This window comes from Rhipicephalus sanguineus, chromosome 10 (assembly GCF_013339695.2).
Source record: "Rhipicephalus sanguineus isolate Rsan-2018 chromosome 10, BIME_Rsan_1.4, whole genome shotgun sequence".
Taxonomy (NCBI): Eukaryota; Metazoa; Arthropoda; class Arachnida; order Ixodida; family Ixodidae; genus Rhipicephalus; species Rhipicephalus sanguineus.
In genome coordinates, this window is record NC_051185.1 from 20,772,620 (window position 1) to 20,789,222 (window position 16,603).

Below are 16,603 nucleotides of genomic sequence, written 5' to 3' on the forward strand. Positions count from 1 at the left end.
TGGAAACATGTGTATGCCCCCCCTTATGTAATGCCTTCGGGCCCTTAAGGTGTAATAAATGAAATGAAATGAAATACTCAATCGCTTCATAGTCCAAATGGACTTGACTATAATGTAGTCGATGGCCTGCAGGACAGTTATAGGGCGTCGCGTTTGGCTTCTGATAATTAAGATTCATGGTCTTACGTAATAATTAACGGTAATTATTAAACTATAGTTTGCTTTAGTTGTTTTTATGATGTTTCAGGTAAAGGTCGACGCATCATCGCATGGCCACTGGTTTGCCTGATGAAATGAACTATTCTAGGTGTACACGTTCGAGATGATTCGATATCGTGCCCTTAAATAACACGTCATGAAGTCACCATTTCCGAATGAGGCCTAACATTTTCATCCCGCTATCTCTTAATGGTCCTAAGGTGCTGAAAATTTTAAGAGCCCGGCACTAGACCCTTTACATAATCGCAAAGCTAGCTTTCCTGCGGAGCATTTTGCCCAACTAATGGCGGCTAGTCACTTCTGCAAACAGCGTGTTCAAGCGCAGTTTGCTGGCGCTATCACGCGGAAAATGTAGACTCAGCTCTCTTGATATGAACACGCATAATAGATAAGTCCCAGCACGTGCAACTAGGACCTCCTCTGCACTTGAAACACAACAGGTGCCGCCATTAATTGGGCGAATGCGCAGCGCAGAGAAGCGCATTGGAGGATTATGAAAAGGGTCTCTTGTGAAACCACGTGAGAAAAGCTCACAGGGTCCCTTATGCGTTCACTTAAGACGGCTCGAAGACGAAAACCGTCTTCTTTTCCTTCTCAGTCGAGGTATTGATCCTGCTCCGCCGCCCACCGAAAGCTTTCCGGACCTAACGTGGGTTTGCACTGCCTCCAGGATCGGAGGCGTTGCAAGCTTTCTGCACCTCGCCTGCTTATGCACTGACTCCGTGATCGGCCCATTTTTGACCAAGCGACGGTGTCATGGGACGGCGTCGATCATCACGTGGCGTCACATTATGTGACGGCGTGGTGACGTTATAGTGACATCTCGATGACATCATATATTCCGGCAATCTGTGACGTCATGTTGGCGTCATATGGCGACGTCATCACGCGATGATTTTTTGCATCACTCGTGTTGGCGCCCGCGCCGCGGAACGCCGGTCAATTTTCGCGTTTGATGAGACATCTCAGGCTTTCACCTTAATAAAATTTTGCAAACTGCATCTCTTTTTTCCTTACCCACATCTTTGTTCGGTAGTGAAGAGGTTATTACCGATATAATTAGTTCGGCATGTCACCTGAATGACAACGCCTTGTACGGCCACCGCTGTGCAGGTCCGGTTGGTCATCTGGGACACGGGCGACTCGGACCTGCTGTGCGACCCTCACCGGGCCTCGTGCTACGCCGAGGCCGACGTGGTGCTGGTCTGCTTCTCGGTGCGAGACATCTTCTCCGGCAGCGAAGTACCCACGCGGTGGGCGACCGAAGTGCGACACTTCAACCCAAACGTACCCGTGCTGCTGGTCGCCACGCAGATGGTGGGTGCTCACGACTTCGCGATTGATAGTTTTATACTGAAGTAAGATGTGGGAGCGGGCTAGTTGGTGTTCGGTACCAATTCGAACAAGGTTCAGCGTCGAAACCTATACCGAACAGCAAAAGCTTACGGGACGTTGCCCTCTCAATAAATGCGAATTTCTACTCTATTAGTGCGTAATGCTACTAATCTAGCTGGCGATTGTATCGGTTGCAATACCTACTACAGGCTGGAACATTTATTTGGAGGTCGTGTTCCCAGACAAAGCGAGATTATAGCCTTCTCGAACATTTCGCGTCTTTTCTGTTGGGCGTACTATTGCTGTTGGGTGTCCACAGCATACCAAGAAGCGACAAGGACGAGCGCAGACTTCCAACTGCTACTTATTACGGCAACGCACAAATATGCATCTTGCACACGTGATCACATCTACATCTGTCAGTGCAAGATAGCGATAAACAGTCACCCCAAAATGCAGTCAAACTACGAAAGGACATGACGCGCTTGTGAAATTAAGTACGACAGCTCCTTATGTGTTAGCGCGATAGACTACTTGCTGACGCAGCTTGCGTTAGCTATCGCTGTAGCCTTATTGCTCAGAAGGAAAATGCGTGCCCTTATTTGACAGAGCAACAGTGTTGACCACTCACCCTGATGACAACACTAAAATCATCATTGAAGCTCACCGCGTTTAAACGCGTCTTCCCGTTACAATAATGCGCAGGCACCGGCAGCTAGGTGTTATAACGTATGCTCAGCACTGATCTCGTGAATCACGCGATGTCTCACACCGGGGGGCGCTTTGATGATGATGATAACTACTTTATTGTTTTGCCAGATAAATAGGCCCCCTACTCCCCGTCCCCGGCACCCAGACCTAGGTGACGGGGGCCAGCACCTCCGCGATTAGAAGCAGGCGAAGAGGTGTTGACTCCTTTTTTCCTTCTTGTGACTTCGTAGGACCTCCGCGAGGACCCCGTGACCGTCCAGGAGCTGGCGCAGATCAAGTGCCGGCCCACGAGCGTCGCCGAGGGCCTGCAGCTGGCGCAGAAGATCCAGGCGGCGCACTACGTCGAGTGCTCGTCGCTAGACCTGGCCAGCGTGCGCAAGGTCTTCGAGAGTGTACTCCACACCTGCCTCAGGGTGCGCAGCGTTCTTTGTTGTTCCATTTTTAAGTAGCACGAGCAACTATGGCCGGATACAACTTTAGAAGTCTGTGGCGTTTCCTCCTCAAAGGCGGGTGTACAGAAGCCTGCACCAATGTACGCGCACTCCAGATTGACGTCATGAGCCGGACGGCATGCCCCCGCCTACGAAGAACATTTGCCATGTGCATGAGCAAGTCGCGGAGACGATCTGCGGCCGTGCTTCGGTCATGTGGGAGGGGCTTCTCCAGACTTCTTAAGTTACATCCGACTACAGCGACACTCTTCTCTTCCAAGCGTATCCAGTCGAGCGCTGACTTCCTGTCCGTGTTAAAAGACTGAGCATGCAAACTGGGACACGAGGGAGAAGTCAAGACAGCACAAGCGTTGACTAACTGTGTTGTCTTCATTTCTCTCTTGTGTCCGTATACGCACGCCCGGTCTTCTAACATGAATACCTACCAACTAGCTCAGCTCCCTGTTATTCCGACGCTTTCTTCCGGTTTTCAAAAGATTCAGAAAAAGTCTTGTAAGGATACAAATAGTACGAAATCGTTATTTCTGGTTCAAGTTAAGAGTTATATTGGATACATATATCGGAGCATAAGTTTACTTCAGATCAGGGATAATTAACTGGCAGTATAATTAACGAAAATTAATTAATGAGTTCATTAATATTGAGTACATAAGGGGTGGTTGAACTCCCCTTCGCCCGCCCACCCCTCGAAAAATATTTCTGGCGACGCCCAAGCCTCTCTCTATCTCTAAGACTGTGGAAGTAGAGGATATATCCTCTACTTCATGCGAATCATTTCCTACGCTCTGGATTCATTGTGGCTAACGTCTCGCCAATGCATGTTTTCTCTTCTCTTTCGTAGACGACGCAAAGTCGACAGAAGAAGTCCAGGTGGAAGTGCCTCTGCTGCTGCTGCCGCTGATGCCATCACGCGTAGAAGATCAATTCCTCTCTCTCTCTAGTCACGTGACACGTGGGGGCCAAAGAATCAAAGACGGCGGCGTTTTGGCTGCGGACAGGCTTTCAGCAGTACATTCCAATCGACGTATACATAGTTTTTTTTTTTTTACTGCACGAGACGCCAGCGCGCACTCCTTGTTGTCACAAGCTCGTTGCCGCGATGTTTCCATACCCTAAGAAGCTCAATAGCGGAAGTGCCGGTCTCCGTCACATCCGGGAGAGTCACGGACCCGAACAGAAACGTCACCGTGTGACGTCATACCGCCGCTGATTTGTGAACGAAAGGGTAAGGCTCGGCTCTGCTTGACGTTGCATAAAAGTGTGTCGCCATTTTGCGGGGATAACGGAACCGCACCAAGCACAGGACCGGTTTGATTGGCGAATCATAGGAGATGCCATTGCTCTTCTGTGGCCGTAGTCAAACTGATGATGATGATCTTGCCAATGTCAGTGATTGGCCCGTGTCACTGGATGACCAGTAACCCACGCCGTGCCTCGTCGCGGTTCTCATTATTTCACCAGCGTCACTACTGCCAGAACCAGAGTGCCGCCGCTCTGGCGATGACGTCACACGTCAAGTTTCTCTTTAGGCAACACGACTCTCCCAGATGTGGCTTCGACCGGAAGTTCCGGCTTTTGCGCACTTTCGAATACGGAAACAGGCCCCGCTGCCTGGACTGAAACCGTGTTCCTGTGAAACGACGTGCCTTTTATATATATTTTTTGCAAGTGACCTGATATTTCTAGAGGAGATATTTTTACAAGATATCTTTATCGGGAAAATTATTTATAGCTTATGTATGTGTTGCAGCATGCTCTAGCTTGCAAGTCACTTAACGATATCCGCAGGGTACAACGATATCGTTTGTTGTTAACGATGGTGTGATATGCGAGAGCTATGTTGTATATATTACTCGTGACACATCACTTGTGATTCTCGCAGATGACAGCAAACACTCGCGTAAGAGAGAAGTTTGCAAAATAGAGATGGAGAGATGTGATACCTACGTAGTACCGAGTTACGGGACCAATTTTACGCGAGTTTCGGCGAAGCTTGAAGCGACGAAGACGCATGCGCGTTGATGTTTTTTTTTTTAAAAATGAGTGTCCATAAACGTGTATTTATGCCCGGACTACATTGTGTGTTGAATTTACTCGCTGTCATGAAGTTGTGGCGTAGAAGTCATGCCGCCACAACTTATTTATTTATTTACTTATCATAGTACCCACAGCTGCCAAGGGCATTACAGTGGGGAGGGGGGAAGAATACAATATTTCGATACAGAATACAGATTACAACCCTTCAACATTACAATAAACGCAATTCACTGTCAACTTAGGTCGCGGTGGATACAATTTGTTAAAAACAAAACATTTAACAGTAGCATTTTTGGTGATAGCGGTGTATTTACTTGATTTCCTATGACACAGTGCATGCGCCTACATTGGGGAAATAGAAGGATCAGGTTTCTGAGCTTAGTTACGCTATATAGAAAAAGCAACAATCACATTTTTTTTTTGCTTACGTAACATACGTTCTTGAAGCACTGCAAGCGAGATTTGAATGTCATGACATGCAGTTAACTACGAGGTGTTGTTCGAGCGGAGTTTGTGCTAGGAGTGCTATTACTGGACATTTTGACTCACCTGACATGGTCAGGTGACCAGTACAGCTACTGCTAGTGGAGACTCCATCTTCTCCATGCAGATGGAGTGATAGATTCTATCGATCACTCCATCTATACTCGCAGCAGGGGAAGGCGGTGAGTAAGACGGAGTGACTAAATTAAGAAGTTTCCGCCGTAAGATGGAATCAGCTCGTACAAGATAGGGTAAATTGGAGTTCACTGGGAGAGGCATTCGTCCTGCGGCGTGCATACCTGCGAACTCTCTCGATTTGCCCGGGAGATTACAGATTTGAAACTTGTCTTCCCGATTGCACGATCGCGGCCATAAATCTGCCGATCAACTGACTGCCTCAACCCAACTTCACAAAAAAAAAAAGCTACAGTACCGCTATGATCGTGAGACCACCGCCGCGGCACCCCGTCGTGCCCCGCGGTAACTATGCAGCACACAAGCACTTCTGGCACTACCGCGCTGTATAGGGTTGTTCTAAAGTATGGCCAATCTCTGCGAGTATCAGGTGCTCGCCGGTGTTGTACAGCGTCAGCTTGACTTACGTATAGTAGCCAAACCCAGATTTTGAAGCAGTTTCAATTAGTTAAACACCAAACGATGTCTGCCGAGGCGTCTAGCTTGCGGGGCACGTAAATGGGAAAGCATGCACTGGCCAGCGTGCCGGTGGATTTGGAACGGAGGATATGAATCGTTAGTACTGCGGCAGTGTGTCCAGTGCGAGGCAAGTGACCCACTCAGGTCCGTAGAGTTCGAAATATCGCAGGCTTTAACAAAAGGCGGCACGCGGCTTGTCAAAGCCGCGTGCCGTCTCATAAGAACATGAGAAGACACGAAATAAGCATGCAGACGACCATTGATCGAGACGGGAAGTGCTAAGAGGGCATACTTCGGTGTTTCCGAAATGAGATAAATCGATATCTGTTCTTTATTGAACTCGAAACTATACCAGTGTAAGCTTTACCGAGGATGCGTTCGTGATCATGTAATCAGCCATTGGCCGTGTCCATTTCAGTTTGTTGAGAGGAGAGCGAATCATTTTCGACTGTCCGTGAAAAAGTACAAATTCTGTGCGCTGCGCAGTGCTACATTTGTCTCGCATGTTCACAAAAGCCTCGACTACTGATCTGCAGTGAATGCTGAGAATGGCCAAAAAATATTTCAAGGCGACTTTGAAGTGACCATTTGAGATAAACACGAACTTTGCTGCATGTTCCAAAAGTGTTGCTGGGACCTTTTGAATTGACCATTTGAGAGAAACAGTTTTGTTGACGGATCACAGGCGTTGCCCGAAACATTACAGCAGACGGCCGTCGTCTACTGTAACAGCGATCCTATGCATCGTCACGCAAATGACACTGTTCCTGCGTTGGTTGAATATAATACTGATTAGTACCGAAGTAGTGATGACAGAGAACAATACGTCAAAACACAAGTTTTATTCTTCACAACTAGAGTAAAAACAATCCGATATATACATTTGATAAGTCCAGCTGTGTCGTAAAAATTGGTAAAAAAAGGCAATTAGCTAGGTCAATATTGGAAAAGAAATTATTATCTTCGAAACACTGCATTGTTTGTGTGCAGACTTCTGTGACACAAACGTGCGGGCTGCGAGCTGCGCTGAATCTTTACACTCTGCTGTCGCACGTGCAAATCGTTACTGCGAGAGTCTCAAGCGTACACTCAAGCTCTGTTTGCTCAGCTGTGTTCACATGCAACGTTCCGGACATTGTCGTAGAACTACGGTTTGTGGCCTGAAGAAAGTTTTAGTTTTCAGAGGCAGTCAACGTGGAACCCGTCATCGCTTGAGCCTGCGGTTGCTTGTTCCGTATATATGTGCCTCAAACTTACAGCCAGTATTGCACAGTTTTCCACGTGTATTATAAACGTGTAAATGCGCGTAATAACGGAAGCACACTGGCATTGAGGCACCAGAGAGACGAAAAGTGCACTATACGCTCAAATAGACCAATCTAAGACCAGCTGTGACGTGCTTCCGGCGCACGCATGCAGCAAAAAGTTAGCGCACGAGATCGTTTTTTTTCCCCTTGTTTTCTAGAAAAAGCCGTCGCTACGGCGTGGATATAGACACTCACTGTTCAAGTCTGCTTAGCGCATTCATACGTTACGATAGTCAAACAACTCGCACAGCTAGCCATGTTGATCTTGCGTGCGATTATTCTTCAACTGTTCGTCCATCTCCTGGGCTGCGTAAAAGTCGCAAGCGTCCTCTGTTTTGCCGCCGGCACGAAGTTGAAACGGTTGATTGCGTAGTCTGTGCATGTGTAGAACATATGAACGCTAGAGTGGCCCAGGATACGAGAGCTGTATTACGGGATGCCAGAATTGGATCCTATGCGCTGATTCCTCTCTCAGCTAGGTACAGGATTTGCAGAAGATTCTGAGGAAAAGGTTGGGCTTTTTCCGCTGAAAACGAAAAAAAAAGTTAGAAAAGAGTGCGCAATAAAAAAATACAAGCAAAGACGAAATGACAATTTATAGCTTTGTCGCACAAGCTAATAAAACAATGCGGAAGGTTCCGACCCCTATTTTGTGCACATACCTGCGAAACTTGGAAATATATGCATAAAAATTCCGCGGGCACTACACATGTACCAAAAACAGTGCGCATTGTTTTAAATGTGGTACGGGGCATGCACATTATGTGGGTTACATAATCGTATTATTAACATCGAGTAGCCTTCAGGGGCAGCACGCAAACAAGTGCAATGTTGTAAGATGACAAACATTAACAACATACTTTTCTAGGCAACAGTGACTTAAGCAACGTTGTTGTAGCTACTTTTCATCCACTTCTCTTGTTAAACTTATTTTTGCACAATTAGTGAACAGGCTAGGGAACGATAGTAGATAGTCGTGGATAGCCTGTACGCGAACAGAATTTACGTTGCATAAAACTTGGCAAAACATTCGTACAATCTTACTACGAATGTTCGTGAAATTTAACGAACATGCGGGAGCATGCCGAACTCAGAAGTGCCACGAATGTTCTGGAAAATCGAGTGAAGTGTCATTCATGTGTATCCAAGCTAGGTATGGCTTATGAATTCTCGCTGCAATCAATCTAATATGCCCATAAGATGTCGAGCCATACCTCGCGTAATGCCGAAATACCAACATACTATCGGTGGTTAGCAGGGGCGTAGCCAAGGGGGGGGTTGGGGGGGTTCAAACCCCCCCCCCCCCGAAATTTTTCAATTTTGCTTGCGCATATATACACGCACACATACAAACGCACGCACGAACATACATAATGTATGGTTGAACCCCCCCCCCCCCCCGAAAAAAATTTCTGGCTACGCCCCTGGTGGTTAGGGAGGTTCAAACTCCTAATTTATTACATTTATTATGTGTAAATGTAAACACATACATTCAAATACACACACGAACATACATAAACAAAAGTTGAACATTTGAAAGGTCAAATGGCAGTCTCGGATCTGCGGGCGCGGTGGGCGGCCGAGCTGCTCAGTTGAGAACTCTCAGACCAACCTTGGGCCTAAAACAGCGCGCTTAGACAGGACATATATTTACAAGAAGCACACAGTTTCATGTTCAAGATGTACCAACTGGCCCGCGAACAATCATTGTTACAACTTTGGGCCGTCCAGCGAGCTGTGGATGCCGCGCGGGAGCTACAGCTCCAGGCGGCCACCTAGGTTGCCCCAGGCCCGGGCCTTCCAATCGCCGGCGTTCATGGACGCCTTTCGTGTTCTGGCATTCAGTAAACACGTATACACGCTTATACGAGGCCACAACGACTCTATAAATCGGGTGTCCACAACGTCGCAGCTAAGTGCGACGGTGTTAGTGTGCTTGTTATCATTCTGAATTGTAGTCGTAAACGAGCGCGGAGGAACTACCAAACAATGGAGCGCTCTTATCAGCTGTTTCTGCCAAGCCGTGGCGGTCAGACGGCACTGAACGATGACCTTGCTTACAGCTTACAGAACACGCTGATACTATTCCGTCGCGTATACTGTCTTAGCTCCCACAATAGATTCCTTCATCCTGAAATAAGATAGCCCGGAATGGGTCCCTCGTCAACCATATAGACATTGATCTTCAACCCATGCATTTCTTCCCTTCCCTGCTAGATGGCGCGGGCTCGATTCCCTGCCACGGCGGCCGCATTTCGGTGGGGGCGATATTAGAAAAAAACAAAACAAAAAACAAACACCCGTGCACTTAGACTTAGGCGCGGAGGTCACGGGATCCAATCCCTGCCGCAGCCACCGCATCTTGACGGAGGCCAAGGGCTAGAGGCCCGTGTACATAGATTTAGCTAGGTGCACGTTAAAGAACCCCAGGTGGTCGAATTGCCGAAGCGTTCCACTTCGGCGTTTCTCATAATCCTATCGCGGTTTTGGGACGTAGAGCTTCACAAATTACTATATTAAATTTAGGCGATCGTCAGAAAACCCCGCAGGTGGTCGAAATTAATCCGGTGTCTCCCACTATACGGCGTGCCCCAATGATCTTAGAAGAATCCACTGGTGGGCTAGTTGGTACATGTATGGATATATACTAAGTTATGTGCAGCGCAAAGTATGTGCTGCGCCAGTCTATGTCATTTATGTGTTTCCCTTTGTCTTCGTTTATTTGCTCTGCATATATTAGTATACCTCAATCATATCGTGGTTTTGACATGTAAAACCCCAGAAGTTATTCGCTTACCTTATTTCACCCCATATCCTATTGCTTTCCTCCGCGTCGCTTGACCCGCAGTGGTTGGCGGGTATCCGAAACTTACACCAAATAAATCGAAAGGAATTTACGATACCTGTACTATGCAACGGCAAAAGAAAGAAAAAAAAAAGAAATAAAATTTTTTGATGCACAAATGTGTAACCGTGCGTTTGACAAAGCGTGGGTTCCCTAGCATTTCAGTAGAATTGAAGCTCGAAATTTAATCAGGGGCACATGGATAAAGAGACATGGTTCAACACTTATGGACTACCAATCGACACACTTTCACGCCTTCCCAGCGTACTTTTTTCTTTTCTTTCCTTTTTTTTTTGTCAAGTTAGCGATCGTGCTCTTTGGTCTCTGACCTGTCTGTCACGCCATTTTATAACTGACAGTACATATTAAAGTGTGAAAAGAAGGAAAATTTAGTAAAGTTAGAATCAGCTAGAACACCAAGGTGCATCATCGTACTTAGGGAAAACAGCGCAACTTTTGGACGCTGACAAAGGAAGGAAAACACGACATGGTGCTGTGTCAAAGAGTTGCGTTTTTACCCCAAGTACGATGAATCAAAACCAACTCGACCTCCTTGCTTTTTTGCTCCAGCATATGCCAAGGTGAAGGCAGGAAGGGTACGGTTGTTTATTCTTGTTGATAGTGTATCGTCAGCAGCGATTAGTAGAAGGAAAAGAGGATCGAGGCACGGCTCACCCCGATAGCTAGTCGGCACGCCTTCTGGATAACCTCAGAGACTCCGGTGCCGTCCTTGGCGGAGCACTCGATGTAAGCCTTGGCCTTGATCTTCTTGGCGACGGCCAGCCCTTCCTGGTACGAAACGGGGCTCTGCCTCCTCTCACGAAGGACCTCGATGGTTTCCGGGTCGTCCCTGAGATCCTGAGCACCAGATGATCGAATGTTATCTTTAGTTACCCACTGTGGTGTACGGTACGGTCCACTGTTAAAGGGAACACTCCAATGAGCACCTTTCATTTTGCTGGCCCTCTAACAGCAAGTGGACAGGGAAACATTGTTCATGCACTGCACGAGTCTGTCTCAAAAAGAGGCAGAACTGTCAACCTCCAGTAGTATGCAAATCTAAGCCGCTGTGTTTTTGCAAGAGGGCGAAATCCTAACATGCCCTTCAGGCAAGAGTTCTCTTTAACAGTGGACCCATCTGTACCTATCACAAAAGCCCAAAGCATCTCATAGGCTCCGTTAAACTTCGCACGTTGGTGCATCCCGAGGGCCCGACAGTTCTTTCCTTCAGTCACCCACTCTGAGGCTTTGCACGCACAGACACCTAGTCTGTCACATACGATGCACTACGTTTGATAAATCGACAAGAATTTCAACATCACACGAATATTACCTTTAATTACCCATTGTCGTAGTCGTGCGCACAGGGGGTGGGGGGGGGCGACTCAGCCCAATATCTTCGCTCACTCGCATCTGTCCAGTAATTGTTTATTGCGCAAGGTTTATAGCCATGCACGTTTTAAACAATAATGACGGTCGACGACCCCTGATGTCGCAGTCCAAGAACGGTTTGCTTGTCACCTTTACCCTGAAAGGCCGGGGACCAAATGCAGGCTATTGTGAGCAGCAGGTCATCGCTTCATCTTCAGATCCATTACGAAGCTTGTTTTCAGTCGGACTCCTCTAGTGGCGGAGGGGGGGTGGGCTTCGATAGAACCTGCCCCCCCCCCCCCAATGGGGGACCCTGCGCGCGCCCGTGTCCATGGTAATACAACTTCCCATCGTTGCCTAACTCTAACTGAGCATATACACAAGTTGGACCAACAAATTTGATACCAAAGGATACGGAACGTAACCGAGGATGGCACAGGGTTAAGTGAGGCGATGAAATTAAGCAATTCGCTGGCATAAAATGCAATCAGCTAGCGCAGGACAGGGTAAATTGGAGATCACTGGGAGAGGCTTTTTCTCACAGTGAACATAAGAATGGACTCATCATTATGCCGTACAAATGTTTTTCAGGCCTCAAGATGGCATGCGATCGATCGAGGACACCTTTTGTGCTATTCGAAGTTGAACAAAGCAGGATGAAAAGTAGCAGGGAATATCTTGCAGTACTGTGTGTTTTCTTTCGCCAGGTGTTCAAACTTTCTACTGCACGGCGAATGTGAATACTTGGCATACGACGTCGTTAACAGGAGCCTTCAGTCCAAACTATGTTTGCTTATTCGTGGAAGGAAACCCTTTCCACGACCTATAAAAAGCATTCTTGTTTCAACCGATCTAGTGATTCCTGCCTTACTTTGCTGACCCGCCGTAGTGGTCTACCAGTTATGGTGCTCGACTGCTGACCCAAAGGTCGCGGGATCGAATTCCAGCCGCGGCGGCCGCATTTCGACGGAGGCAAAACGCTAGAGGTCCTTGCACTTAGATTTAGCTGCACGTTGAAGAACCCCAGATGGTCAAAATTTGCGGAGCCCTTCACTACGGTGTCGCTCATGATCGTGCCGTCGTTGTGGGACGTAAGGCCCCAACAATTCGTGTTCTTCTTCCTATTATTATTGCATTATTTTTCTTCTGCCGTGGCATAGAAAATGCCGATTCGTTTCATCTCCCATCGTGACCTGGTCAGTGTACGACGAGCCGTACTTGATCTAGCCGCTCGTCGTTTCGTAGTCAGTGCCAAGATTTCTGGAGTGCGGTGAAACCTCGAGCACAATAGTTACCTCTGTCACCGATATCAGGAAGCTGGATGTCTTATCGTACTTGCGCCGGCTGGATCGATCGTCTCATTGTAACATCGTTTCTCTGAATGGAAGTAGCTGAAAGGACGACAGAAAAAATGAGAACGATACTGCGCATGCCTGGTCACGTATTATAGAAGCTCCGGCTTTTGTGAGACAAACGCCTGTAAGAGCTGTCACTGATGCCAGCGCATCAGAGAAATTGCTAAGAAGTAAGACGGGCCCCTATGCAGTCGCCTAAGACGACACGAAGGCGAAAGGCATGTTTTTCTTAAGTCTTTTATACTGATCCCCATATTCCGAAAGCTTTGTGCGTCTAACGTGGTTTCGTACTGCCTCCGGGATCAGAGGCATTGGAAGATTCCTGCACCTCACGTGGTTTTGCAGTGCCTCCGAGATCGGTACGCCTTTGACCTAGCGATGCTTTCGTCTGACGACGTCGTACGCCATCATCACATGATAAATTTCTTGCATCACTCGTGCGGATGCCGACGGTCACTTTTCGCGTTTGATGCGGCATCTAAGGCTTTCGCCTTAAAAGTCAGCAACCTTAGATTCACACAATATAAAAGATAGACACATTTCGCAATAGCTGTAAAGTATACCCAAGTGGGAACAAGACGAAGTGACATACAAGTAGAAAAGGAAAACACCCTTAATATGATTATATCCGTCATATCTGCTACGTGTTTCGCACTTGCCGTCATCGCCACGAGCGGCGCTGGCTAACACTCCCAGGTTTATATGCAAAGAAATGCCCGATAATGGGGGCGGGAGAAAGACCGTAGCTCAGTTGGTATAGCATCGGGCGTGTTATCGAAGGTTGTACAGTCCCGTCCACATCTATGTAGAGCGTGCGAGCAGCCGGCTTTGCTCTGCAGGGCTGCACCTTGCGGCAGTTCCGGGTTATGACGTGGTATGCCCAAAAGCATGCGCAGCCTAGTAGACATGCAGATTTGCGCCGATTGCGCTTTAAATAAGAAATGATGTTGGCGAGCGCCTTTGTGTTGCCGGCTGTGCGCATTACTTTTAGATTTTACGTTTCATCACATCACTTTTTGATGCGACCGCGTATCTCTGAACAGTCACAAGGCGCGCATCGTTTGTTCTGAAAGAGTCGGGCGCGTGTTATTTGCCCAAACGCGTCATTTTTCGGCGCCGAGATGCCGCAAGCGTTCTGAGGCCGAGAGCACTCTTATACAGGAGCAATCTTCAACGCTGCCACAAGTGCATAGCACGTCTGCATGTCTATTACACCGCGCATGCTCCAGGACAAAACACGTAGGTCCCCGCAACAACCGCAAGGTGTCGCCCCCCGTAGCGAAGCCGGCTGCTCGGGCGCTTTACACAAGGTCCGGTCCATATCGGCGGCAAGTTGCCTTTTCGCCCACTCTAGTTTCTTTACATTTAAATCATTGCAAGTTCCCGACCTCGGCTCTCACCTTCTTGTTTCCTACGAGCAGGATGGGCACGTCGGGGCTGAAGTGCTTCACCTCAGGGCGCCACCGGACCTCGACGTTGTCCAGGCTCTCGGGGGCGTCCACGGAGAACAGGATGATGACCACGTCGGTGTCGGCGTAACTGCGCGTGCGCAGGGTGTCGTACGTCTCCTGACCGGCCGTGTCGCACAGGCTCAGACGAACCTGCATGCAGTTTGAGGAACGAGCGACGCTTGAAGAAGGAAAGCGGTTCAGATATGTGCATCGGCGCAATCCTGCTCAGCTTCGATACATTTACAGCAGCTAACAGAAATCGGACCGAAAACAGAAAATACATGCAGAAAGTACAGTAAGAACGCTGTGCCTAACTTGGTGCCGTAGTTACGAGCGAACAATCTTCGTAATTCTAGTATCGAGAGCACGCAGGGTGGCCGCGGCTACGCTGAGGACTCCACCCACGCCCAGGGCCTATCGAATGACCCTGTGGCTTCTCTTTATCTTAAAGAATGTTTTCACTCACTCATGATTTTCGCTACATGACTTGCAGACGAACAACAAGGCTGGAAGATTCCGCTTCCGGATGCACAAGGCCGTGGTTCAGAGCGAACATAATAATATCTGGGGTTTTACGTGCCAAAACCACTGGATCGCTCCCGAAATTTTGACCATCAGGTGTTCTTTCACGTGCACTGATGTGGCACAACACACTGGCCTTCAAGCATGTCGCCTACATCGAAATGCGACCGCTGCGGCCGGGATCGAACCCGCGACTTTCTAGTCAGCACCGTAACCATTGTACCGTAACCAGCACCGTAACCATTGTACCACCGAGACGTGCGCTCAAAGATTCTCCCCGCTTCCGAAAGCACAAGGCTGTTGTTAAGAGCGAACGTGCAGACACTCATTCTGCAGGAGGTCACAGCAGCGTTCCCTTACTTCTCCTTAGTCTTTCTATGTCTCCGTGTTTGATTTTTTTTTTCCTTTTTAAGAGAAGCTGTTATAACTCACAGATTTCAGTGTCGTGCGCAAAAAACCCGGCCCTCGAAAGTGCGCCCGTCCCATGCGTTTTTTTATGAATCATTGTCCAATAGTTGATGCTATCTCGATCGTGCGCTTGTGGGCGATCAGCCGTTTCTGCACAGAAAGAAAGAAAAGTACGCCAGGCACGAAGACGCCAATTAAGCTTCGCTTGCCCCCCATTTTCGCGATAAGGCAAGGGCTCCTGAAGAAATGCTCAGCACTGGAAGTGCATCGAACGTCAGTGTTCGAAGTAGGCTCTAGCACAACTAACCGCCGTAAAGCATGGCTCAACCCGCCACGGTGGCCTAGTGGTTATGGCGCTCGACTGGTGATCCCCCAGGCCGCAGGATCGAATCCCGGCCGCGGCGGCCCCATTTGCGATGGAAGCGAGAATGCTAGAGGCCCGTGTACTTAGATTTAGGTGCACGTTAAAGAATAACAAAAATAAGGTCTGGGGTTTAGCGTCCCAAAACCGCGATATGATTATGAGAGACGCCGTAGTGGAGGGCTCCGGAAATTCCGACCACCTGGGGTTCTTTAACGCGCTCCTAAATATAAGTACAGGGGCCTCGACCTTTTTAGCCTCCATCGAAATATGCAGCCGCCGCGGCCAGGATGCGATCCCGCGACCTTCGGGTCAGCATTCGAGCGCCATAACCACTAGACCACCGTGACGGGGCGTGCACGTTAAGGAACACTACGGCGTCTCTCATAATCATATCGTGGTTTTGGGACGGTAAACCACAACAATTATTATTAAAGCGTGGCTCCGGCTCACCTTCTTCTTGCCGACGGTGACCTCGGTGATCACGGTGTCGAACACGGTGGCACGAAGGTTCTCCGGGAACACACCCGTGATGTACGCGCTGAGGAGGGACGTCTTTCCGCAGCCACCATCACCGACTGCAACGAGCTTCTTGTAGAAGTCGACGGTCACCTCGGACTGCAGCTGCTCCTGCTCGCCCTTCATGGACGTCCACGAAGCACGGGCACCTTTCCTACACATCGGGCCGGGAAAATAGCCGTTTCAACTTATAATGTGACGGGTTCGCGGTACTGTTTCGTAGGAATAGGCACGTTTAGCGGGCGTGGTGTGTTTACGACAGCGTGCCTACGTGTACACGAGTACGCACACTACGCTCTGAAAAACACTCCTGCCCTCTATGAAGCGTCTGTTTATACCACGAAGATAACGTCATCTATCTCTCGTGCCTTTTTTTTGTTTTGTTTTTCATGGCATCCTCATCAAATCACACCGGTGTTACGCTTTATCCAATCATCGTAGCGGCTGGGCCTCCGGTGCGATTTGCCAAACATGGCATTAGTGGCACGAACAACGAGTGACGTTCTTGTTTCTCTTCCAAACACTTCCGGTTCGAGCACTTACTTCTGGGTTTCCGAATATTCAGGAATTTTG

General features: G+C 48.4%; 2 protein-coding genes across 7 annotated transcripts in view; one reads left to right on the plus strand and one right to left on the minus strand.

The window, feature by feature from the left end:
- Positions 1-4,790, plus strand: part of LOC119407218 (ras-like GTP-binding protein rhoA) — a 48,668-nt gene extending 43,878 nt beyond the window's left edge. For all 6 annotated transcript variants that reach the window (XM_037674093.2, XM_037674096.2, XM_049419773.1 and 3 more), the window contains exons 3-5: positions 1,333-1,536; positions 2,496-2,678; positions 3,559-4,790. In XM_037674093.2, coding sequence (XP_037530021.1) covers positions 1,333-1,536; positions 2,496-2,678; positions 3,559-3,618 — 447 coding nt within the window. In that variant the 3' untranslated portion in view covers positions 3,619-4,790. The remainder of the gene's footprint in view (positions 1-1,332; positions 1,537-2,495; positions 2,679-3,558) is intronic.
- Positions 4,791-6,718: 1,928 nt separating this feature from the next.
- Positions 6,719-16,255, minus strand: LOC119407221 (ras-like GTP-binding protein Rho1). The gene is made up of 4 exons (XM_037674099.2): positions 15,965-16,255; positions 14,170-14,370; positions 10,719-10,901; positions 6,719-7,724 (listed from the first exon to the last, which is right to left on the minus strand). Exons 1-4 carry the CDS (start codon positions 16,190-16,192, stop codon positions 7,674-7,676), a joined length of 663 nt encoding a protein of 220 aa, XP_037530027.1. The 5' UTR covers positions 16,193-16,255; the 3' UTR covers positions 6,719-7,673.
- Between the last annotated feature and the right edge of the window lie 348 nt (positions 16,256-16,603).